Here is a 26,141-nt window from a genome sequence, read left to right on the forward strand (position 1 = left end):
TTAAACAAAATTCCAAAGTTCAAGAATCCAGACCACAAGATGGGAAGTTAGTTTTCTCACAGTCCTATTGATTTTGCAATAATGATATGCTATTGTCAACAGAGAGAGATGGATGCTTTTCTTCTGTACGCTTTGGTTGTTTCTTTCACACTGCTGCTCTTGGCACTTTCACTTTTAAACATTTTGTAGCTCAACCCAGTCGGATAGCCAATGTTAGGCAGAATTTCCTTAACTCAAAAGATTTTCAATGCTGTTCAGTCTCAAATTCTCCCCTTTACTATTGTCAAAAAGCAACATTATATTACAGACTTCAACAATATGCAACACTTGAAGTTTAACTTGCAAAACCTTCTTAGCTTTTCAGTAATAGCAGTCAACGTCCCATTTCAGTTTATAGTTTCAAAAAAAAAGCAAAAAGTACATGGTCTCGTATAATAATAGGAGCCAATAGGAAAAAAAAAGAACTAATTAGCATAGAGCTGGTAAAACACAGATCAGACATCTCTTTCCTTATTTAATGTCTCCTGTCTTCCATTCTAGCTTGAATCTTTTTGTTCACTGTCGTCAAAACCCACAATCTCTCTCACGTGTCCCAATTCTGAAAAAAGATCATTAACTCAGTTTCTCTGTCCTCAGATCTTCCTGACATGATCTGAATTTCCAGCACTCTTATTATTTCAAATTTCCACCACTAACAGTACTTTTCTTTTGTGTAACTCAGCGGTTCTTAATCATTTTGCTGCTGAGTCTTACAAAAATTCTATAGATCACTTGTAATGGATCATAGCTATATTTTCTGTAAAATAATTAAACTACACTTATTGATATGAATTAACGATGGAAGGTGAAGCAGGTTGCTGCTGCTGAACAACAATTCTGACACACTGTTGAGATTTGAATTGTGATAGATTTGACTACCAGATCAATGGTAAGTAATGAAGTAGATTTCAGACAAAAAATAATGCATGTTTCAAGTAAGGAAGGCTGAAAGCAATTTTAAATCAAGTAACCAAGAAGGAGAGACAATATTAAGATAAGGACACCCCGAGAGACTGAAAAGTGCAATGAGTTAATTATTGATTGCAATTTATTTCAGGCTTACGATTGTCTGCTGTTTTCACTCAGTTCACCATTGATCGGAACCAAATAACCACGACTGTTTCGAAGCTGGAAAACAAAATATTTAATAACACGTCATAAATATTTCAACTCATTACATGCGTAGAAATGTTTATAACACCAGATGCCATGGTTGGGGCAGGGATGGTGGTGGGTGAGGGCAAGAAATAGTATATCCAAAATTTGCTTGGCCTTCGACAGCCATAAATAGAAACGTTTTTTTAAAGAATATTTGCTGAGGTGACTACCGCTTGCTTCTTTTTTTGAGAACATGAATGTAGATGTGATTACTAAATTCACTTTTCTAATTTACACTCTTACACTTTAACCAGAGTTAACTGTAGCCCTGAAACAAATGAAGGCAGAAGTTGCTGGAGAAACTCAACAGGTCTGACATCATCTGTGGAATGAAAGCAGAAATAACATTTTGAATCCAATGACCCTTTTCGAAAACCAAACTGTCTCTGCTTTAAAAATTTCTATGCTGAGATCTTTTATTTTGTTTGTTTGTCTCCAATCTCCCACATCCACAGTTCTTTGCTTTATTTAATTGTAATCCTGTTACACTCGAAGTATAGTTTATACTATGATTAGGCAGTTTTCACTGAAACAGAATATAGGAAAGAAATCAACGAAAACACCAAGTTAGTCCATCATGTCCATTCCTTCCAGGCTATTTCCAAATTGTTCTACAACAATTCTACTTACAACTCCATTGGATTTCTCCAAAAAAGCAATTTAATCAACTAAGGATTGAAAACCAGTCAATACAATCTACTATTTACTCCAGATGTACGTTGTAATATGTCTGATTAAAATAACTGCAAAGAATAATGTTCATGGATAATGTTCATTGGAAAATGTACTAACAAGATGAACAGCAAGTTTAGTAATAGAAAACAGGCAACAATCAAGACAGAAAAACCCAGACAGCAGACTGTGCTAGTGCACTTCTGCAGTCTGGGTGGGGTCATAAATGGAAGAGTGCCGAATAATGTGAAGCCCATAAAGGCCAAACAAAAATACAGCATGCGAAAGAACAAAACTTTATATAGTAAAATCAGGTCTGAGCTATTGAGGGCAAATAGTCCAAATCCAAACAATAACAAGCTTGATTAAGTATTTACACAATGTACAGGAATGGCTTAAGCAGGACATTTCTAAAACCTTCAATTCTCAGGTCATTGTTCCATCTGATCTGGCACCATCTGCCATCACTGCATTATGTATCACATTGCATTTGTTAAAGTGGGAATTCAGATATTGCATTTTTTTTAACATCCAACATTTGGTGAGTGCTTTATCTCATACAGGTAAATGAGGAATTGCTATTCCTGTACTGCTGCTGCATGTTGCCACTTCTGCTGGGAGATCCATTGTCATGGCAAGACACACACACACCCCCTCATTCTGGGAGACTCATCGTTAAACTTGACTAGGTAGACCTCCGCTTCACCCCAATCATATTGTTTCCACCTTCTAATTTTCAAACCTAAGAACCGTTCTCTTTTTGCCCCATCCTCCTTTTCCACCATTCCTATTTCTTCAAAAACGAACTAACCTGAAATATTTAGAGTGACAAAGAGGGTAATAGACAGAATAGACAATAGTGACTAGTTGGTGTCAGAGAAAATGATAAGAAGTCAAAACTGAAACTTCTATAACTCTATTCATAACTTTTCCAAGTAACTTTTCTCGAGAAATCATTATTGTTCTAAGTTTCTTCCTTTCATTTGACCCTTGCTTTTCTTCTATTCTTAGGACACTTATTGTATTGTATCCTTTACTGTGAAAACAGATGTAAAACATTTTTATATTTGTACTCCCTGCTCTTCCTGTCAAACTCTAATTATCACTCATCCTGCACTATTGCCTTGTCCTTTCTCTCTCGCAAACAATACCATTTGCCAAGACACTGCCCCAACATGTTTCAGCTGAATGTCATCCCAAAGGTAAAGCTCTTATTTTTCCCAGTACTGGTGCCATAAGTCAAAACCTGCAACAATTATCCCACTGAAGAATAAAACAGCAAAACGTGTTAATGAAACACAATTGTCTGACTCAGAGATAGTAAGAACTGCCAATGCTGGAGTCAGAGATAACACAGTCTGAAGAAGGGTCCTGACCCGAAACATCAGCTTTCCTGCCCCTCTGATGCTGCCTAGCCTGCTGTGTTCTTCCAGCTCCACACTGTGTCAACTTTATAATTGTCTGATTCATCTTTTAGACCTCAAAACGAATATCTTCAACTTCAGTATGAATGATTACTCCATCTGGGTCATGTATTCATGGAGTCATAGAGATATACAGCATGGAAACAGACCCTTCAGTCGAGCATGTCCATGCCGACCATTTATCCTAAATTAATCTAGTCCCATCTCATAACATTTGGCCCGTATTCCTCTAAACTCTCCCTATTCACAAACCCTTCCATTTGTCTTTTAAATGCTGTAATGGTACCAACCTCCTCCACTTCTTTTGGCAGCCAATTCCATACACGCACCACCCTCTGCATGAAAAAGTTGCCCCTTCGGTCCCTTTTAAATCGTTCCCCTCTTACCTTAAACCTATGGCCTCTAGTTTGGGACTCCCCCACCCTGGGGAAAAGACATTGACTATTTACCCTTTCCATGCCCTCCTGATTTTATAAACTGCTATAAGGTTGACCCTCATCCTCCTATGCTCCAGGGAAGATAGCCTCTCCCTAAAGCTCAAACCCTCTAAATCCAGCAACATTCTTGTAAATATTTTGTGCACCCTTTTAAATTTAACAACATCTTTCCTCTAGCAGGAAGATCAGATTTGGCTGAAATATTTCATAAGGGGCCTAACCAAATATCTTGTACAGCCACAATGTGGCATCCCAACTCCTATACTCAATGCTCTGACCAGTAAAGTAACAAAAACCTTTTCACCACACTGTCTATCAGTCACTCCACCTTAAAAGAACTATTTACTTGAACCCCAAGGTCTCTCTGTTTGGCAACACTCCCCAGGAACTTACCATGATGTGTATAAGTCCTCCCCGACTTGCCTTACCAAAATGCAACACCTCACATTTACCTAAATTAAACTCCGTCTGCCACTCCCAGCCCATCGGCCCATCTGATCAAGGTCCGGTTTTACTCTAAGATAACCTTCTTCACTGTTCACTACACTACCGTTTTTGATGTCATCTGCAAATTTGCTAACCATTCCTCCTATACTCACATCCAAATCATTTATATAAATGGCAAAAGAAAGTAGACACAGCACTGATCCATACAGCACACCACTGGTCACAGGTCTCCAGTCCAATAAACTACCCTCCACCAGTACCCTCTGTCTCCTCCTTTGAGCCAATTTTGAATCCAGTTGGCTAGCTTTTCCTGGAGACTATCTGTTCTAACCATGCTAACCAGTCTACCACGTCCAACCTTGGCAAATACTTTGTTAAAATCCGTATAGACAACGTTCACAGCTCTGCCTTCATCAATCATCTTTGACATTTCTTCAAAAAACTCAATCAAGATAATGTGTCAAAGCTCTGATTTATGTAACCAATGCCAGTTTGCATGTGGCTCAGGTAATAAACTGGAGATTGTAACCTTTGAGGTCGTTCTTTATAATTTAGCACAATAGCTCATACACCTACAGCAGAAACATTTTCGTAGTTTCACTTTGTGACTTGTATCCATGTGGATCAGAACAACTGGATCCTTCTCCTCCCACTCTAAGTTCGTCTCCAGCCCTCAGGAGATGTCCTTAACGCTAGCACCTTACTCTTCGCACCAAACATCCATAACAGCTTTCGAGACCCATGCTCTCAGGTGCAGAGAACCATATCTCTCGCCTATACAGTCCTAGACTACAAATGCATCCCATTTCATTCCTGCCACTTGAATGGCTTCTTGCACTTTGGTACTGTGATTAGTTTGTCTGTTCTCTTTGCAGTTCCTGATCTTATCCTACAAGGTCCATTGAACGTCATGGATAAAAGTAAGGGCTGAGGCTTCTTCTGGGCTACTTTCTAGATCCCCACATCTGACTTACACACATAACAATGGACCAAATCCTGTATCTAGCTTAAAGGATATTACTGCCTCTTAGAACAGTGTCCAGTTAAGAAAAGAATGTCTTACTAAATCCACTCTCCCTCTCCTTGCTTCACGATATCTAAAGCTCATGAACTCTGAACCAAAGTTCCTTGCGTGAAGACACTGACTGCAGATGCAGTTGCTGTGGATCACACAGGTGTCCACTGGCCCCAATATGTTACGGCTGCAATGGCCTGCTTTCTTTATTTGCTATTACATATATTCAACTAATTAGGTTTTCCAGTTGAGATTTTTTAAATATTCATAAACGGGATGTGGATGTTGCAGTCCAGCCCTGCATTTATTGTCCATCCCTAAGAAGACAGTTATGGCCTAAAGTTAAGAGTCAACTAAAATGCTGTGGATCTGGAGTAACATGTCGGTCAGACCAGATAACGATGGTAGTGTCCTTCCCTAAAGATCATTAGTGAGCCAGATGTGTTTTGGCCTGACAATTGCAAATGGTTTCATGGTTATCATTAGACTCTGAATTCCAGATTTTTTTTATTGACCATGAAATTGTTGACGGTATATAGAACATAGAACATAGAACTGTACAGCACAGTACAGGCCCTTCGGCCCAAGATGTTGTGCCGAACTTTTACCCTAAACCTAAGGTCTATCTAACCTCCACCCCTACCTTATACTATCACATATGTGTCTATCTAATAGCCGCTTAAATGCCCCTAATGAGGCTGACTCCACTAATCTCTCCGGCATTGCATTCCACACCCCTATTACTGTCTGAGTAAAGAACCTACCTCTGACGTCTCCCCAATATTGACCTCCTTTCACTTTAAAACTATGCCCCCTCATAAAAGCTACCTCCACCCTAGGAAAACGTCTCTGGCTGTCCAGTCTACCTAAACCTCCGATCATTCTGGACACTTCTATCAAGTCACCTCTTATCCTTCATCATTCTACAGAGGAAAGCGCTAGCTCTCTCAACCTTTCCTCAGAAGTACAGCATGGAAACAAACCCTTCGGTTCAACTAGTCCACACCATGTTCCCAAACTAATTCAGTCCCACCTGGCTGCATTTGGCCCATATCCCTCCAAACTTTTCCTATTCATGAACTTTTCCAAATATCTTTTAAACATCGCAACTGTACCAGCATCCACCACTTTCTCTGGCAATTTGTTCCAAATAATAATCAACCTCTTATGTATAGAAAGCTGCCTCTCACGTCCTTTTTAAATCTCTCTCCTCTCACCTTAAAAATATGCCCCCTACTTTTGCACACCCCCAACCTAAGGAAAAGAACGCATCACTCAGTTTATCAATGCCCCTCATAATTTTATAAGCTTCAACAGGTCACCACTCAACCTCCCACGCTCCTGTTTTTATGAAGTGTTTACAATATAAGTTGCATGAGAGCCAGTTTGGCCGGTTAATGGTTTTACAGGAATAGGGTTGAGAAAGTAGAACATGGAAACAATAGGAAATTACATTGTTGTCTGCTGGTTGCTGAATTGAGTCACACAGTCTCCAGAGAAGACATTGTTACTAATGTGTACCACTGCTGCAGTTTCTTGCAGATCTTTTGTACTGCATAAAATAATACATTTTAGCCTGTTATCTAAACCTTGTACGAGGGTCTAGACCTGAAACGTCAGCTTTCCTGCTCCTCGGATGCTACTTAGCCTGCTGTGTTCATTCAGCTCTACACCTTGTTGTCTAAAAATTCTTATTTTTGTCACACAGATAACTAAGGGGAATATTGCACATTCAAGCTTAGAATCAGATGTTTCAATGGCCATTCATGCCATAAATGAGATATTTTTCAAAAAAATGTATTTAAAGATCAGCATTACCTTCAAAACAAGCGTGATATCTGTCAGTCCAAAGGAGTTAAAGAGAACCTGTTATTTAAAACACAAGAAGTTTAGGTTGGTTACTTCAGCATTAAATAAATGAGAAAGTCCATGACAGCACTTTCTAAAATACATCAAGAACTAAATATGTTTAGGATGTGAGATGTGGGATCGGGTAGCTGTGAAAGTCAATGTCAGGAGCCAAGCCCCAAAGACATAGATGTTGAGCTGTAAGAGGTGTAATGATCCCACATAAATAAAGTTAGTGAATATATCTACATTCTGTGAACTTCTCCTGTGACCTTACATATTGCTCAATTCAAACAGCCTCATCATTCCCTATGATCACAAAGTGTGAAGCTGGATGAACACAGCAGGCCAAGCAGCATCTCAGGACAACAAAAGCTGACGTTTCGGGCCTAGACCCTTCATCAGAGAGGGATGAAGGGTCTCGGCTCGAAACGTCAGCTTTTGTGCTCCTGAGATGCTGCTTGGCCTGCTGTGTTCATCCAGCTTCATACTTTGTTATCTTGGATTCTCCAGCATCTGCAGTTCCCATTATTTCTACTCCCTATGATCAATCTGGTTAAATCAGGACCCATATTTGAAACTCACATGATTTAGCACCCTCTCACACCCACATCTCACTGCTTCAATTCTGCCAGCTATTGAATCATGACAGCCACATCAGCTGGACAGTTTGCATGACATTCACTGACACATTTCCTACACTTTATGAAGGACAAAGTGACTCATAAATAGAAGCAGCAGGAGCTGGGGCTGGAGTTGAGTGGGGCAGGGGACATATCTGCACATTCTGACCCAGCAGAAATGTTGAAACCATCAGAAAGATGGCAATATTAACATACCTAATTAGCAAACCCTCTTCTGGTTTTTACAAGCTACAAAAGGCGTAAATATGCATCTTTTGTGTTTGCACACTCATTGCACCACAACCTTGCCATTTTAGCTTTCTCTTTTCAGACGCCCAACAAATGCAACCTCATCTGGCAATTGCAAAACAGCAAGAAGAGAAAGGTGATAAAAACACAGCACCTGACCCATTGCAGCCTCCATGTACTGACTGCATGTTAGCTAGAGGAAAGCCATTGATATGGCATCTGCAGGTGAGGATAAGGCAGGAGCAACCTGCAGTGATAGTAGGAGGCAAGGATAGCACAGCTGTCAGCTCACCAGATGGAAAGGTTGTAAATGAAAGCTGCTGCAAAGAACTAAGATGAAGTTCTTCTTGAGACAGCCTGCGGTAGGATTGGTATTCAGAATGAAATGTTCGGTTCTTTGGAACACATGACAGAAATGTTGTGGTCAATGTCAAGGAGCAAGAAAGAATTTTGGACCAACTTATACAGAGCTCTGATGCTGGAGACCATCCTTTACAGCATTTAAGTAGTGTCTAATTCACACTTGAGTACACAACCATGTTGCAATATCTGCTGCACAACGTCTCAGTTTCTACCGCAACACAAACAATTTTCACCAGAAGCAGACGCTATGGTGAAAGTTCACACCGAGGTCATGTACCCTCAAACTTCTACCATGCACGTTCATGATTTGTTAGTCCTGTGATAATTCACAGTGCCAGCTCTGATATGATAATCAAAGGATGGCTGTCAGGCAACAAGGGCTATCTGCAAAGTGGGTACACATGCACAGCATGTGTACAATAACAGTCATGCTTGCTTAGGAAGTATTACAGCAGACCACCATAAAATCTACTGTCTGTGAAGTATAAGTTCCTGATTTTACTCCAAAAGAACCACCTCTAATTTTTCACTTTGCCCTCTCAGCCTACAATTTCTAAACAATAGCAATAGCTTCCTGTTAGCTTATCTGTTTATTTCCTCTATTAAAAACTGACTAAATTACTCCTTACCTTACTAAATTCCAGGGCATACACCCTAATTTGATAATCAAGTCTCATAATTTAATATTTAGAATCCAGGGTAATTCTAGTAAACTTATGTTCCACTTCCTCCAAGGCTAATACATCCTTCTTGAGGACTGGCACACAGAACTGCTCGTAGAACATACCCAGAGTATTATCTAAGGACTTATGTAGCTACAATTTGCTTGCCAAAGGGTCAGATCAGACATTAATTATTCTGCAGAGTAGTCAGATGAAGACGTGGATGAACAAGGCTGTAGAAGAAGGCTTAAAGGGTAAACTCAGACAATTCCTGATGCACTAAAAGACCAGCCAGAAAGCCTGAACACATAGTCTATCACCGACTAGGTATAGGTTGCTGTGCAAAGCCTGGAGTCCACCTTCTCCAATATCGAAATAGTGGTCACCTTTATCAGAATACCTATAGAATCCAGAATGATGTGGGGTCTGTTGCTCGGCGCCACAGCTCAAAATCTATAGTGAGTGGATAATATTTAGAAGGCAAGTCTTTTCTGGCTAGTGAACACAGATTCAGTCATACTCTTCAAGACAATTTATAATCAACCTGTTCAGAGATATTATTATACACTTCTAAAGTAGGTCAAATTTGAACGAAGAAATCCTGTCTAGAGATAGGGACACTACCTTTGCACCACCAGAGCATCTAGTTGTAGTCTTCACGCTATATTCTAATCAACCTTCTCAGATGTTCTTACACACTTCTGGAGTAGGTTGGACCTGAACCTAGGCCTCATGGCTCAAAGGTAGGGATACTGCCACTGAGTTGCAAGAGCCCTAGTCACATTCTAATCAAACCATTCAGAAATGTTCTTAGACACCTGTCGAGCAGGTGGCATTTGAATCCTGGCCTTCTGGTTCAAAGGTAGGGTCGCTACTACTGTATCAAAAGGTAATTGAATAAATACTTGCAGCTGAAGAAACTGCACAGAATTTGAAATTAACCCAAGGGAGGCCCAGGTTCAAGTCTCACTGTAATAGGGGTGTGTCTCGAAAGGTTGATTAAGAAATAATACATAGTTAGTCCATCTGTCCGTTTCCACTTCATTTCCAGAAGAGCTAATATAACCCAATGAGGAGGCTATTTTGTGCACTAGTAATGAAGTTTGAACGTTCTTTGGCTGTGTGGCAATCAATTTGCTAAACTCCAGTTCAGTTTGAACTTTTGTTTATCCAAATACTCAGCTCTACACAAACTACTACTGTGAACTCCATACAAGCATTTCACAATGTAAATATCTTCATTTTGATGTTAGGAAGAATGGAAAGATGATGATGACACTGAAGAAGTCAGCTTCCTGAAAGTATTCCTTACTTAGATCTCACATCGATATTTTTATAGAATGCAAAAATGCAGGAGAGAGAGAAGTACAACAAGACAGCCTGCCATCTTAGCAAAGAGATCAGAGCTGATAATCTAGAACTTTCAATACCTAGCAACTTACTCATCAAAAGCACAATCCACCCATTTATTCTTTTCCAATTGAACTTACAAGCCGCACAAAGTCTCTCACTTCCAGAATTCTGCCAAACTTTCTCATTAGACCAGTCTCCATTGACGCTGCCATCATTTAACTCCCAAAATTTCAAGGCAGTTACAAAACTAAATTCATAATTCTAAGATTAAGGTGCTTTCAGAATACAAGAAGGCAAACGAAATCAATCTTCTCTTTCTACAATTACTTCCAATCACTGTGACTCTTATACTTAGCACAAAAGACAATCATCCAAGTTCTTGAGACACTTGAGAAGAGCTGCTTGAGAGAAATGAAATGAGCTATGAGTGGCTAAAATGGTTCTCTTGGGTCTTTAGAAACTTTAGGTGAATTCTGTTTTAGGATAGGCCGTATCCCAAAGAGGCTAACAACCTTTAGCTTGACACCGGCAAAGCAAAGAGTTTCAGGCACACAAGAAATAAAACAAAGAACACAGTTTTTGTAAGAGAGACTTCCAGACCTAGCTGCACAGGATTGAGCAGAAAAAAGACCAACTGACCTTAAAAGTCCTTCATGGCATGTTGAGGGTGAAGTACCATTTATATTTAGTGATCAGAGACTCTGGGTGCATTATGGAGTGGGTCCAAATATAATTGGACATATGAAGCAGGAACAACTGATTTTGGGGTTGAATATTTGTGTAAACAGCGGCTTTTCAAATTTTCTTTCCCAGAAAAAGTACATACCACAATTTTACACAAATGCAATGCCAAAAATAGACTAGAATTTCCAGACCTCTGTTTATTCAACATAAATAACAATATTTATTATTTAATAATTCCGTTCTCTATAACTTTGTTATTTTTTAGTTCAGCTAAAAATAATCCCTGGCTGAAAGGACAAGAAAGATACCTGTTTACGAGAGCTATGGTTTCCCATAAGCACAGGAAACCTAATAAGGCACCATCTGTGGGCCCCAAGCCTACATTTCTCAGCAGCTGGCCAGTGATGGAGCTCTACAGAAGGCAACCTGATTGGCTGAACTCTGCAATATAGAGAGATGTGGCTAACCTGGTGTATGGTGCTGGGCAAATAGGATATCGTTATTTATAGCAAGGGAGTGGAATATAAAGTAGGGAATGGTTTGTACTTTTTTTAGGGCATTGGAGATGAGACCACATCCGGAACGCTGCATATAGCTTTGGTCACCTTATCTAAGAAGGAACCTAGCTGCACTAAAGTAGGGCAGCAAAGGTTCATGGAACAGAATAGAATCCCCACAGTGTGGAAACAGGCCATTCAGCCCAACAAGTCCACACTGACTCTGGGCCTAAACCCATCCACCTGTAAACCACTTGAACATCCTTGAATTCTACAGGCAATTTAGCATGGCCAATCAACCTAACCTGCACATCTCTGGACTGTGGGAGGCACCCAGAGGAAACCCACACAGACACGGGGAGAATGTGCAAACTCCACACTGACAGTCACCCGAGGATGGAATCAAGCCCAGGTCCCTGGGGCTGTGAGGCAGCAGTTCTAAACACTGTGCCACTATGCCACCCAGTTCATGGTACAGATTCCCAGGAAAGAGGGGACAGGTTGCTTGTCTCTATCTGAGTTTGGAATAATGAGTCTATGGGTCTATGAAGAATGGATCATATTGAAGCATATAGGATCTTGAGCGGACTTAACAGAGTAGGTGTGGAAATTATGGTTCCCTCCTACGGCAGCGACTAAAACTATGGAACACCATTAAAAAATAAGGGGTCTCCTTTTTAAGACAGAGTTGAGCAGAATTCTTTCCTCGGAGCATCATGCATTTGTGGAATTCACTTCCTTGGAGATAGTGCAGGAACAGTCACTTTATGTTCTTAAGGCAGATTTAGATATGTTTTTGAGAAACAAGGTACTCAACAAGAGTTGGGGATGGCCAGGAAAGTGCAGTTGAGGCCACAATCAGGTCAGTCATGATCCATCAAATGGTGAAGCAGATTTGAGGCATCAAATAGCCTCTACCAGCTCCTAATATGTTTATCCGTCTGTTTCCCAAATTGAGACAAAGAACTCACGAAGTGCAATGATGGGGAGATGCCAGTGTTGGACTGGGGTGGACAAAGTCAGAAGTCACACAACACCAGGTTATACTCCAACAGGTTTATTTGAAATCACAAGCTTTCGGAGCATAACCCCTTCATCAGGCGCAGTAAAAGAGAAGCACACAGAACTAAAAATTTATTTGCAGAGAGATCAAAGACAGAGGGATCAGAAGGTTATACAAATGGTGTGAGTGGAGTGTCAAATAGTAAGTTCCTATAGCTGATCAAAAGTATCAGATGGTGTGAGTAAAGTGTCAACAGCTGAATTACAAGCGAAAGGATGATCGATAATCCAAGTAAACAAGGCAGAGAAATAATTATAAAAATTAAAAATAAGGTGGTGCTGGAGACAAATCAAATGACAGGAATAACATGTGATGTATATGAGTCGTGTGCTGAGGGTCTAAACAAAGTAATAAGTAATTCAAAACTGTACAGACTAACTAAGATAGAGAGATCATATCAATTTATCAAGGTGATAGTGTCAAAACAGGACAGTAAGGAAGATTTTACAGGTTCAGAATAGTGTGATGGGGTCACATATAATGCAACATGGACCCAAGATCACTTTTGAGGCTATCTTCATAGGTACAGAGTTTCTGACAGAGTTGAGCATGAGTTTCTGCTCAGTGACTCTGCATCATTATGTATCTCCAAGGCTGCTTTAGAGGACAATTACCTGAAGATCAGAAGCTGTATGTCCTTAACCGCTGAAGTGTTCCCTGACAGGGAGGGAAGAGTCTTGTCTGGCAATTGCTGTGTGGTGACCATTCGCCCATTGTCATAGCAGCAACATGGCCTCACCAGTTGACCATGTCTCGGGGTATCCTTGCCTGCAGCATATGAGGTAGACAACATTGGTTGAGTCACATGACTAGCTGCTGTGTACATGGTGGGTAGTGTTCCCAAATGTGATGGCAGTATTCATATCGATGATCTGACATGTCTTGCAGAGGTTGCCATGGCAGGGTTGTGTGCTGTTGCAGTCGATGTTATCTAGAAGGTTGGGTAGTTTGCTGTGTGCGATGGTCTGTTTAAAGTTTGGCAGTTATTTGAAGGTGCAAAGTGGAGGTATACAATGATCTTGGCAAGATATTCATTGTCATCCATGACATGTTGAAGGCTGCGAAAAACATGGCAGAGGTCTCTCCACTTCGGGAAAATACTGGACGACAAAGCATACTCTATTGGTTGGATATTGTGTCTGTCTTCTGAGGAGATCATTGCGGTTTTTCACTGTGGCACACTGGAACTGGCTATCCATGAGTTGAGCATTGTATCCCGTTTTCATGAGGATGTGCTTCAAAATCTTTAGGTGTCAAATCCGTTCCTCCTTATCTGAGCAGATCATGTGTATGCGCAGGGCTTGTCTGTAATAGATGGGTCCCTAAACATATTACATATTATTTTTAATGTTTTGCAATTATCTCTCTGCCTCATCTAATCAGATTATAGGTCATCCCTTTGCTTGCTATTTAGCTGTTGACATTTTACTCACACTATCTAACACTTTTGATCATCTGCAGAAACTTGTTATTCAATACGCCACTCACACCATATGTATGATCTTTTCGTCTCTCTGCCCTTGCTTCCTCTGCCCAAAAATTTTGTGTTCTGTGTGCTTCTCTTTCACTTCACCTGATGAAAGGGCTACGCTCCTAAAGATAATGATTTCAAATAAACCTGTTGGATTATAGCCTGATGACATGTGACTTCTGACTTAGTTCACAGTGTGCAAAGGAAATCTTTACAAGTATACATTATAATGTACCCATCTGTCGCAATGCATTTGTGATCAAAATATGTATTTTTTAAAGAGGTAACATGGATCACAGGACCATTGGTTAACATGAAAAATATATGCAATCTGCATATTCCAAGTGGCAAAATTTACATGTACGTAAATATTACTAATACCTGTTTAGCAGAAGCATTGTCTAATCCTCGTAGAATGCCAACATCTTTGACAATAGTGACTTCATCATCTTTAAAATAAAAAAAATCGGCTGATTTACAGAAATTTAGTTCATACACAATTCAATTGATATAAATCTTTTAAACGTTATCTACATTTTTAAGTATAGTGTATCAATGCAATTATATTCGATACTAATACAAATATAAATTCTAATAAATTTGAAGGTATTAAGTGCCTAACTACTGTTGTCACGCTTACATAGGTTCTATTCATTGTCAAAACTAATTGAAAGTACATTGAATACAAATCTGTAACAAATAACCAAACTGCAGAATATTATAAGTAGATGGTAATTTGACTTCAGAGAAATGCACTCAAATGTTCAAGGTATAAAGTGACTTTCTCTTTATCAATTCTTTGATATTTCTAGGATCACAGTGAGTAGACTAATGGTAGACTAATAGCACATCAGCTTTGAAGACCAAGGTAACTCATTTAGAAAATACTGATTTTATTTATGCCAATTCCATGCACTCTAAATTGGTTGCAAATTCATTTTAGTGCAGAACATTTAAGGATAGAAATTCATTTTGGGCGATTGAATGTTGAATCAGTTGCTTGCCATACGCAGTGAAACTAAATATAAGGAGCTGCATTAACTGGCAGCCAATCTGATATTGTCGTGTTGTGTCAGAGGCCAAAACCATTTTCACCCCTTGGACTCTAACCAAACATAATTATTTTGATTGATGACAAAATCACTGGTTTGAAACTTACAATGGTAATTACAACAAACTGGCAGTGTTCTGCAGCATTACTCCCTTGAAGCTGACAGCAACCTTTTGATCCTATATGTGTGGGTAAAGATAAGGTTATCCTCTTTGGTAGAAGAGTCATAGAGTCATACGGCACAGAAACAGACCCTTTAGCCGAAGTCGTCCATGCCAACCAGGTTTCCTAAACTGAACTAGTCCCATTTTCCTCATTTGATCCATAGCCCTCTAAACATTTCCTATCCACGTACCTGTCCAAATGTCTTTTAAGTGTTGTAATTGTACCTGCCTCTACCATTTCCTCTTGCAACTTGCTCCGTATAAGCATCACCCTCTATGTGGAAAAGTTGCCACACGAGTCCCTTTTAAATCTTTCCCCTCTTACCTTAAACCTACGCCCTGTAGTTTTGGACTTCCTACCCTGGGGAAAAGACCTTGGCTGTTCACCTTATCCATGCCCCTCATGATTTTATGAACCTCTATAAGGTCATGCCTCAGCCTGCTACACTGCAGGGAAAAAAAGTCCCAGCCTATCCAGCCTCGCCTTATAACTCAAACCTTCCAGTCTCAGTAACAAATTGTGAATATTTTTTGCATGCTTTCCAGTTCAATAACATTCTTTCTATAGCAAGATGACCAGAGACAGGTAGGCAGATTATTATCTGAATAGCTATAAATTGAGAGAACGGAATGCACAAGGACAGCTGGGTGTCCTCATAAACCAGTCAGTGAAGGTGCAGGTGCACCAAGCAATAAAGAAGACAAAGAGTATGTTGACCTTCATGGCACGTGGATTCCTGTACAGAGGCAGATGTCTTGCTATGATTATACAGGACTTTTGGTGAGACATGTATGGAATATTGCTTGCAGTTTTGGTCTCCTTATCTGAGGAAGGATGTTTTTGTTATACAGGGAGTGAAGCAAAGATTTACCAAATTGATTCCTGGGATGGCAGGACTAACATACGAGAGAGGGTTAGGGTCACAGTCTGAAGATATGGGTAAACAATTTAGGGCACAGATGATGAGAAATTTCTTCACCCAGAAACTTGTGAACCTATGGAAAGTCATGAAGACCAAAACATTGTATGATTTCAAGAAGGAGTTAGAAATAGCTATTGAGTTGGATCATCAGCCATGATCATAATGAAAGGTGAAACAGGCTCAAAAGGCTGAATGGCCTTTTTCATTATATATTATAATTATCATTATAATATATATATATTTCATAATATATATAACATGGAAACCCAAAGATTGTTGTTGGTGTTTCGATACTTTTCTAGAGGATGTTCTGTTCAGGTATCACCTGGCTGCAATCAATAAGAAATCTATGAATTGACACAGCATTTCCATTTGATTCCCACCCCAGACACCCACCCACACCCCCCAGTCTTACGGTAAACACCCTTGGCAGTATACTAGCTTCATAATTACTAATAAATTTGATTCTGCTTTCTCCATATCAACTACATCCAGACGTGTCCACTGGACTGTAGAAGTGCAAAAACAGAAAATGAGGTTTTGTTTCTCCAGCTTGCATTCGGTTTTGCTGCAAACAGTAAAATCCAGAACAGAAATGCTAACATGAGGACAAGATTGAAATGGAAATGGACCAGAAGGTTAGGTCACACTTGCAGACTGGTTGTGGGTATTCCATGAAGCTGTCACCCAACCTGCTGTTATTATCCCAAATGTTGAGGAGATCAAATTGTGAGCAGCAAATACAGCAGAAAAAAAACTGAAAGAAGTACATATAAATCATTACTTTACCTGGGAGGAACATGTGGAGCATTGGACAGTGAGGCCAGAGGAGGTAAAATGACAAATGCAATAACATGGGAAGTCTTGACGGTGATGGAGAAATGGGGAAGAGTGCTACAAAAGAAAGATGCCTTCAGAATGTTGACAAGGAGGTGAGGGAAGAAGTATTTGGTGTTTGTATCACATTGGGGGAGGTGAAAATGCCTGAAGATGATCTTTCAAATACAGAAGTTTTGGAGCAGAAAGTGAGGGCAAAAGAAACCATGTTGTGGTTCTGGGAAGGGGCAAGGGATGAAGAGCAAGAAATGGGTCACACATAGATCCAGCCCTGTGTGAGGAAGGCCTACAGATGCTGCCTGGCTTGCTAAGTTCTTCCAGCCCCCTGTTCCTCTACCAAAGAAGAGTAAGAAATGGACAAGTGAAGGTGAGAGAATTCTCGAAGTTGAAAAGAAAATTGATTAACTGTTCCAGTTACAAACATGATCAGTAATACTAGGAAAGTGAGACAATTCAAAGGAAAAATTATTTTGTGAGAAAACAAAGTCAGCCAGGAAGAGGAGGGTGGTCATGGTGTTTGGGAATTGATCAAGCTTCTGGTGCAAGGATCAAGGAGCCTCCAAGAGGGTACGGGATACTCTGACAGATTAAGTGAATGGGCAAAGTTGTGGCAGATGGATTTTAACATAGGCAGTTGTGAGGATTTTCATTTCAGGCTGAAAAAGAATAAATTGTGGTATTTTTCGGAAGGTACAAAGTTAAATTCAGCGATTGTCCAATGTAATTTGTGGTTTCAGGTGCACGGTTTAATCGGGGTTTAAAATGCATCACACCTTAAGAAAGAGTGCTTCAGTCATACAATCATAGAGATATACAGCACAGAAATAGACCCTTCAGTCCAACTTGTCCATGCCGACCACGTATCCCATATAAATCTAGTCCCATTTGCCAATATTTGGCCCATATCCTTCTAAGCCGTACTTATTCATATAGCCATCCTTTTAAATTTTGTAATCATACCAACCTCTACCAGTCCCTCTGGCAGCTCATTCCAAACACGCACCATCCTCTGCGTGGAAATGTAGCCCCTTATGTCCCTTTTATTTGTTGCTCCTCTCACCTTAAACCTATACCCTCTAGTTTGGGCTTGCATTCTGCAATCACCACCCCCACAACCAACCCCCCCCCCCCACGCCCCCCACCTGCCCCAGGATAAGGCTTGTCTATATACCTTATCCACGCCCCTCATGATTTCATAAACCTCTGTACGGTCGCCCCTCAGCCTTCAACACTCCAGGGAAAGGAGCCCCAGCGTAATCAGCTTCTCCCCATAGTTCAAACCCTCCAACCCCGGCAACATCCTCGTAAATCTTTTCTGAACACTTTCCAGTTTCACAAAATCCTTATTACAGGAGGGAGACCAGAACTGCATGCAATACTCCAAATTTGGCTGAATCCATGTCCTGTACAGCCACAACATTATCTCCCATTCTCAATGCATTGCCCAATAAAGGCAAATGTACCAAGAGAGGTCAACATAGGTTTACAAAGATGATACGTAGACTTTAGGGGTTAAATTACAAGGAAAGATTAGACAAATTAGGCCTTTATTGTCTAGCATTTAGAAGGGGTGATCTAATCAAGGTCTTCGGGATATAACTGGGGAAACATGGGGTAAATGAACTATTTCCACTGATTGAAGATTCTTGAACCAGGGGCATAGCTAAGAATTAGGGTCAGGCCATTCAGGAAAGATATTAGAAAGCACATTTACGTGCAAAGAGTAGTGGAAGTTTTAAAACTCTCTTTCTCAAATGGTAGTCAATGCTAATTCAATTGTTAAACCTAAGCTTTATTATGCATGAGTATCAAGGGATATGGGCCCAAGGCAGCCACAAGGAGTTAGGCCACAGATCAGCCATGATCTCACTAAAACGCAGAGCAGGATCGGGGTGGTGCTGAAAGGCCTATTCCTGTTCCTAAGTAAGAAGTGGAGCAATCTCAGAGTACCCTGGTGGGGATTCAAGGTGTACAGAGATTGGACATCTCATGGTGAAGTGGAGGCAGTGAAGACCAGGAAACTGGAAGTTGTTGAAATGTCCCTAGATGTCTGAAGAATCATGAATGTTGTTGGCAAAGGGAAGAAAAAATGGATTCAAGATTGGAAGAAATAAATTAAGAAGATAAGAGAGGAAGAAAACCTCATCCTCTCTGGAGATTTTCCATCATAGTCTCCCAAATTATTGCAGCCTACCCCTACTCAGCCCATTTCTACCTTCTACTCAAAATCCATAAACAGGACAACCCTGGCAGAACTCATTGTTTCAGCTATTCTAGCCACAAAGAAATTACTTCTGAGTCCAGGGCCAGAAACAAATCATGGGCCTCAATGCTGCTCCAAATCCATAGCCTACTCCAAGCCGCTGACCTGAGCAAAGTAGCCCAACCCCAAACCAAGTATCACAGCCCCTGTCTCAATCATGGCCCATGCACAGCAACCTGCTCCTTATCAAAAAACAGTGGTGCAGCCTCTGATTCAAGAACAGGAACCTCACGCTCCCAATCCAACACTGTGGCCCCACCCTCAACCTGAGCACACTGGGTCCCCAACAACCCTGGGCCTTAGTTTTTGGGCCCTGATGTTGATGCCTGTCCGAGGCCCTCTCTGTATTGTGCTACTGCCAATCTCCCAGACAAACAGCTTTATTGAGGGAGTATGTTTAAGGATAATGCTAAAGGAGGCAACACAGGGAAAAAGTGTGATGGAAAGGCTTTCACAGCTTAGGACTGACCCTTAATAATGTACACTTGGAGTAATGTGTGCTGTTTCTGCCTTTATTTTACAGGAAGACAATCAATCTTTCAAAATGCTAAAAAACACATTACGCTGCTGGCTTGGTATTGAAATAGTAATATGAAACAAGATTGAAAAAATAGGATTTTATTTCAGTTGACCAATGAAGATTGTACGAAGATACTAATAGAGAGGCTTACATTTTGAAAGTGAGATAACAAGGTGGAGAGCTGGATGAACAGAGTTAGTAGGAGGGATTGGTTTATAGTATGAAGGGTGTAATAAAAAACATAAATGTATCTTAAAAATTAAAAAACGCAATGAGAAAATGAAATGCCACCAAGACCGCATGGTGTCTCAATGGTCAGCACTGCTGCCTCACAGTGCCAGGGGCCCAGGTGCAATTTCAGCCTCGGATGACAGTCTGTGTGGGGTTTGCACGTTCTCCCTGCAACTGTGTGGGTTTCCTCTGGTTGCTCTAGTTTCCTCCCACAATCCAAAGATGTGCAGGTTAGGTGGGTTGGCCACGCTAAATTGTCCATAATGTCCAGGGATGCACTAGCTAGATGAGGATTACAGGGATAGCGTGCAAGGGTGGATCTGAGTGGGACCTGTGAGGCTTTGGAATTCATGGCACAGTAGTTATGTCAATATTCAACACCCACCATTAGATTGGCTAGCTGGAGGAAGGAAATGTGGCCCAAGAGAAATTGCAACTACTGTTAGCTTGCATGCAGGATAAACATTCATCCCCATATTGTAAATCATATCAATCTACATTTTATCATAATTCCTGAAGGTTACAAAAGATGAAACATGGCCTATAATCACTGTATAACTAATACAGTGCAACTTATTTACATTGTCCACACGCAGATATACACTTCTATTAAAAATAAACTTTAAAATCTATTTAAGCAATTTTGACCAAGTGAACAGAAAGTACCAGAAGCTAAAGAAGAGCATTACCGCAGTTTAGTCAAATAAACCAGCATTGTGGTGGTGAGAAAATTGATAGTTTCAAGTAATGTGTTCAATTTTTGTCACATCCAAAAAGTGATTTTAAGAGAATTCAGTAATGAGTTGTGAGTTGCCTTCTTGAAACACTGCTTTAGGCCACCCCAAGGCTGTCAAATAATTCAGTTGGCTGGATGGCTGGTTTGTAATGCAGAGTGATGCAAACAGTATGGGTTCAATTCCTACACTGGCTGAGGTTACCATGAAGGAGTCTTGTTCTCAATCTTACCCTCATCTGGTGTGAATCAAATTGGTTGAAGGCTAGCATCTGTGAAATTGGAGAACACAGCATGATGCTGACTTGGATCATCAGCTTGGTACTTATGGCTGGAGACATTTGCAAATATTTCACCCTTGGTTTCTGCACTGATGTGCAGTGCTTCCCCCATTGTTGAAAACGGAAATATCTGTGGAGCCTCCTTGTCTTCCAATGACTGTTTCATTTACTGCCAACATTCACAAATGGATGTTGTAAGGCTACAAAGCTTACATCTGATCCATTGGTTATTCAATTGTTTAGCTCTATCTGTCAGTTGCTGCTTGTGCTTGTTGAAAATGCAAGTAGTTCAGTGTTGTGGCTTGACCAGGCTGGCATATCATTTTTTGGTATGCCTGGTGCTGCTCATGGCACATCTCCTGCATTCTTCATTAAACGAGGATTGACTCCTGGTTTGCTAGGTGACTGGGGAATTTACCAAGCCATTAGTTTACAGATTGTGCTTGAATACAATTATGATGCTGTTCAGGCCCAGCAGCATCTCATTGATGAATGTTCTTGAGTTGATGAATATGGTTGAAATCTATTCCATTCATATCCTCAATGCAAAAGCAGGACTTCGTCTCTACAAGCACAGTGGGGTGGTCACTCCTACCAGTACTGTCCATGGTGAATAGACCTGTTGCAGGTACATTGTTAAGGGCGAAGTCAAGTATATTATTCTCTTTTGTTGGTGCCTTCACCAGCTGCTGCAGGCAGCCATGTCCTTGTCCTTTAGGACTTGGTCAATTCATTTAGTAGGGTGTTACCAAACCACTGTTGGCAATAATTATTGAAATTAATTCCTTCCCACTCCTATCTTTGCCAGCCTCAATGCTTCCTCCAGGTGGCAAAGAACTCATACTTCCACAAGAAATGTGGGGTCATAGATCGTAATAAGTAGGAGATTTCCTTGCTAATGTTTGACTTGATGCAACTTTGTAGAGTCTGGAGACAACCGCACAAGCTGCGGTAGCGTTAGGACAATCCTTTCATGGCCTTACAGTGCCCTCTGGTAAGTCTGTTTTGCTGGTAGAGCAGAACATATCCAGGGATGGTAATGGTGATGTCTGAGATAATGTCATTAATGTACAATTCCATGAGTGTGACTATACTGGGTTGTTTCTTGAGTTATATGTGTGTCAGCTCTTTCAATTTTGGCACAGATTTTAAGAAGAAGGATTTTACAGGATTGAAAAAGCTGTATGTGTTGTTAACAACCAAAAGAACAGCAGATGCTGTAAATCAGGAACAAAAACGAAGTTGCTGGAAGTTCTGAGGAAGGTTCATCGGACTCAAAACATTAACTCTGTTTTTTCTTCACAGATGCTGCCAGACCTGCTGACCTTTTCCAGCAACTTTGTTTTTGTTCCTGTTGTCTCCAGCATGTCGGTTTGTTGGTGCCCATGGTCTGTCCGGTATCATTACTTCTTTTAAAACTGGGAGCAGTTTGATACAACTTATCAGCTTGCCAGGCCATCTCTTGCAGTCATTTAAGAGTCAATAACATTGCTGTGATTCTGGAGTCACCTATAGGCCAGACCAAGTAAGGGCAGCAAATTTTCATCAGTGAATCCAATGAGCATTTACGACAATGGTTTGTGGACACCAAATGTATTAATTCGCATAAGGAGCATGGTTAATACAGGACTGCAGCAGACTTAGACAAAGGCCAAGTGAGTATATTGACTGCTTTGTTTGAACTTTGGTTCAAAGTGTGAACTCAATAAGGGGAACATAGCTGCTTTAACTACCGGATGTAAGCTTTCCAGAGCAAAAGGTGAGAGGGAGAGAATTTAAAAATTTGAGAGGCCGACCTGCAGTGAGGCCAGTGGTGAGGTATTGTCATGATTTGCAGCATGACTCAAGTGCAGAGATAAAAGCTGATTGGTGAGTCTGATTAGTGAATATTTCTAGTTTTCAAAATAAAAGTCAGATCTTAATTATTTTTACATCTCCAGTGTCGTCTTTGCTCTCTTCTCAAAAATAACTGGAAGTGTGAAGAGCAGGGAATCTTAAATTCAATCAATAGTCATAATGACAGAGGTAGCCATGAGGAAGAATTCATAGGTTTGGGATGATTTCCTAGGTCCAGCCAGGGAGCAGATTACTTTGGATCTGGTGATTTGAGGCAGGTTTAATAAATTGTGTCAGAGTAAAAGATCCCCTATGAAACACTGATCATAACAGTATTGCAGCTGAATAAAGGCCACAGCAGAGGTTTGAGGGAAAAGCTGGGCAGAATTGACTGCAAGAGGAGCCCAGCAGGAAAGACAGTAGAACAGCAATGGCAGCAGTTTCTGGGAGTAATTCTGGAGACACAGCAAAAATTCATCCCTAGCAAAAAGAGGCATGGTCAGCGGGATTGAGGCAAACATGGCTAACTAAGGAAGTCAGGGATAGCATAAAAGCAAAGCAGACAGTATTTAATGTGGTGAAGAGCAGAGGGAAACCAGAGGATTGGGAAGCTTACAAAGACCAACAGAGAGGAACAAAAAAAGAAATAAGGAGGGAGAAGATTAAATATAAGGGTAAGCTAGCCAGTAATGTAAATGAAGACTGTAAGAGCTTCTTTAAATATATAAAGGGCCAAAGAGAGGCAGAAGTGGACTGGAAATGATGCTGGAGAGATAGTAGTGGGGAACAAGGAAATGGCTGAGGAACTGAATAATTACGTTGCGTCAGTCTTCATGGTGGAAGACACAAATAATAGACCAAAAATTCAAGAATCAGGGGGCAGAGCAGAGTATGGTGGCCATCACCAAGGAAAATGTACCCGTAAAACTGATTGGCCTGAAGGTGGATGAATCACTTGGGCCAGATGGACAACACCCCAAAGTTCTAAAGGGGATAGCTGAAGCAATAGTGGAAACATTAGTGGTGGTCTTTCAGGAATCACGAGAGTCAGGGAGGCACCCAGAAGACTAGAAAATCGCTAATGTGACACCACTGTTTAAAAAGGAAGTAAGTAAAAGACAAAAAATTACAGGCCGATTAACTTAACCTCGATCATGGGTAAGATTTTGGAGTCCATGCGAAAGATGAGATTGCTGAATATTTGGAAATGTATGGTAAAATAGAGAAAAGTCAACATAGTTTCATCAAGGTGAGGTCATGCCTGACAAATCTGCTAGAATCTTTTGAGGAAGTAACAGGCAGGGTAGGCCAAGGAGAGCCAATGGATGTTATCTACCTGGACTTCAAGAAGACCTTTGACAAGGTGCCGCACAGGAGGCTGCTAAGTAAGATAAGGGCCCATGGTGTTAGAGGCAAGGTGCCAGCATGTCAGGCAGAAAGCAGAGAGTGGGGATAAAAGGGTCTTTCTCAGGATGGCAGCCAGTGACACATGGTGTTCCAAAAGGGTCAGCGTTAGGACCAAAACTTTTCATTTATACATAAATGATTTAGATGAAGGAACTGTGGGCATCCTGGCTAAGTTTGCAGATGATACTGACATAAGTGGAGGGACAGGTAGTATTGAGGAGGTGGGGAGGCTGCAGAAGGATTTGGACAGGTTAGGAGAATGGGCAAAGAAGTGGCAGATAGAGTACAAGATGGGTAAGTGTGAGGTCATATATTTTGGTAAGAACAATAAAAGCATGGACTATTTTCTTAATGGGGAGAAAATTCAAAAGTCTGAAGTGCAAAGAAGCTTGGGAGTTCTAGTCCAGGATTCTATCAAGGTAAACTTGTAGGTTGAGTCAGTCGTCAGGAAGGTAAATGCAATGTTGCCATTTATTTTGATAGGACTTGAATATAAAAGCAGGGGTATACTACTGGGGCTTTGTAAAGTCCTGGTCAGGCCACATTTGGAGTACTGTGTGCAGTTTTGGACCCCATAACTCAGGAAGGATGTAGTGGCCCTCGAGCGGGTTTAGAGGAGGTTCATGAAAATTGGCCCAGGAATGGAAAGCTTAACATATGAGGAACGTTTGAGGACCCTGGGACTATACTCATTGGACTTTAGAAGAATGAGGGGGTATCTAATTGAAACTTACAGAATACTGAATGGCCTGCACAGAGTGGATGTTGGGAAGATACTTCCATTGGTAGGAGAGATAACGACCCGAGGGCACAGCCTTAGAGTAAAGGGAAGAGCTTTTAGAATGGAGATAAGAAGAAACTTCTTCAGCCAGAGAGTGGTCAATCTATGGAATTCACTACCACAGAAGGCTGTAGAGGCCAAGTCATTGAGTACATTTAAGACTGAGATAGATCAGGTCTTGATTGTCAACGGGATCAAGGGTTACGGGGAGAAAGCAGGAGAGTAGGGTTGAGGAACTTATTGGCCATGATTGAATAGCAGAGCAGACTCGATGGGCCAAATGGCCTAATTTCTGCTCCTATGTCTTATGGTCTTATAGTTATAGTTGAATTTAGCATTGAGTTGGAAACAACTGTGCTAACTTTCACAAAGCTAAGCACAAAGGAAGGAAGGTAGAGTGCTAGAATTCATGGGAAAAAGGATTCAGCAGCGAAGACAGTTATTAAACATTAAAGAAAATTGTTTTCGGCTCACAGCAAAGACATATCTCAATGAGGAAACTAGATTCTCAGAACAGATAAGAGGAGGATTGTGAGTGAAGTTCAGGATAGCATCAAACTGAAAGAAATAAACAGAATGCCGCAAGGATTAGAGGTAAACTACAGGATTAGGGAAATTTTAAACACCAAGAAAGAGAACGATTCTTTGAGAGAGAAGATAAGCATTGCCGGTAAACTCAAAAGCAATATCAAACCAGATATAAAGAGCTTCTTTAAATATATAAAAATGAAGGAGAAGCCAAGATGTAATGGGCCCACAGAGAATGAGGCTGGAAAATAACAATAATGGAGAACCAGGAAATGGCAGGGGAGTTAAATAAATAATATGCATCATTCTAAGCAATAGGAAACACCATCAGCATTCCAAAATTACTAAATAATTAAATAAGAAAAGAAAGAGAAGAAATAAATACAGTAACTATCACTAGAGTGAAAGTTCTAGGGAAACTAATAGGGCTAAACATCAATAAGACCCTGGAATTGATGGGATGTATCCTGGGACATTAAAAGAAGTAGTTGCCAGGATAGTGGATGCACTGACAGTAATCTTCTGAGAATCCTTAGATTCTGGAAAAGTGACAGAGGATTGGAAAACTGCCATTGTAACAC

General features: G+C 40.7%; 1 protein-coding gene across 1 annotated transcript in view; it reads right to left on the reverse strand.

Annotated features, from left to right (window-relative positions):
- The window catches only part of si:zfos-1056e6.1 (uncharacterized protein LOC107988029 homolog), a 130,814-nt gene that overhangs the window by 79,948 nt on the left and 24,725 nt on the right, over positions 1-26,141 (reverse strand). Inside the window, exons 3-5 of the mRNA XM_048535618.2 lie at positions 14,387-14,454; positions 7,011-7,058; positions 1,103-1,167 (exon numbers count right to left, since the gene is read on the reverse strand). Coding sequence (XP_048391575.1) covers positions 1,103-1,167; positions 7,011-7,058; positions 14,387-14,454 — 181 coding nt within the window. The remainder of the gene's footprint in view (positions 1-1,102; positions 1,168-7,010; positions 7,059-14,386; positions 14,455-26,141) is intronic.

This window comes from Stegostoma tigrinum, chromosome 9, assembly GCF_030684315.1.
Source record: "Stegostoma tigrinum isolate sSteTig4 chromosome 9, sSteTig4.hap1, whole genome shotgun sequence".
NCBI classification, from domain to species: Eukaryota; Metazoa; Chordata; class Chondrichthyes; order Orectolobiformes; family Stegostomatidae; genus Stegostoma; species Stegostoma tigrinum.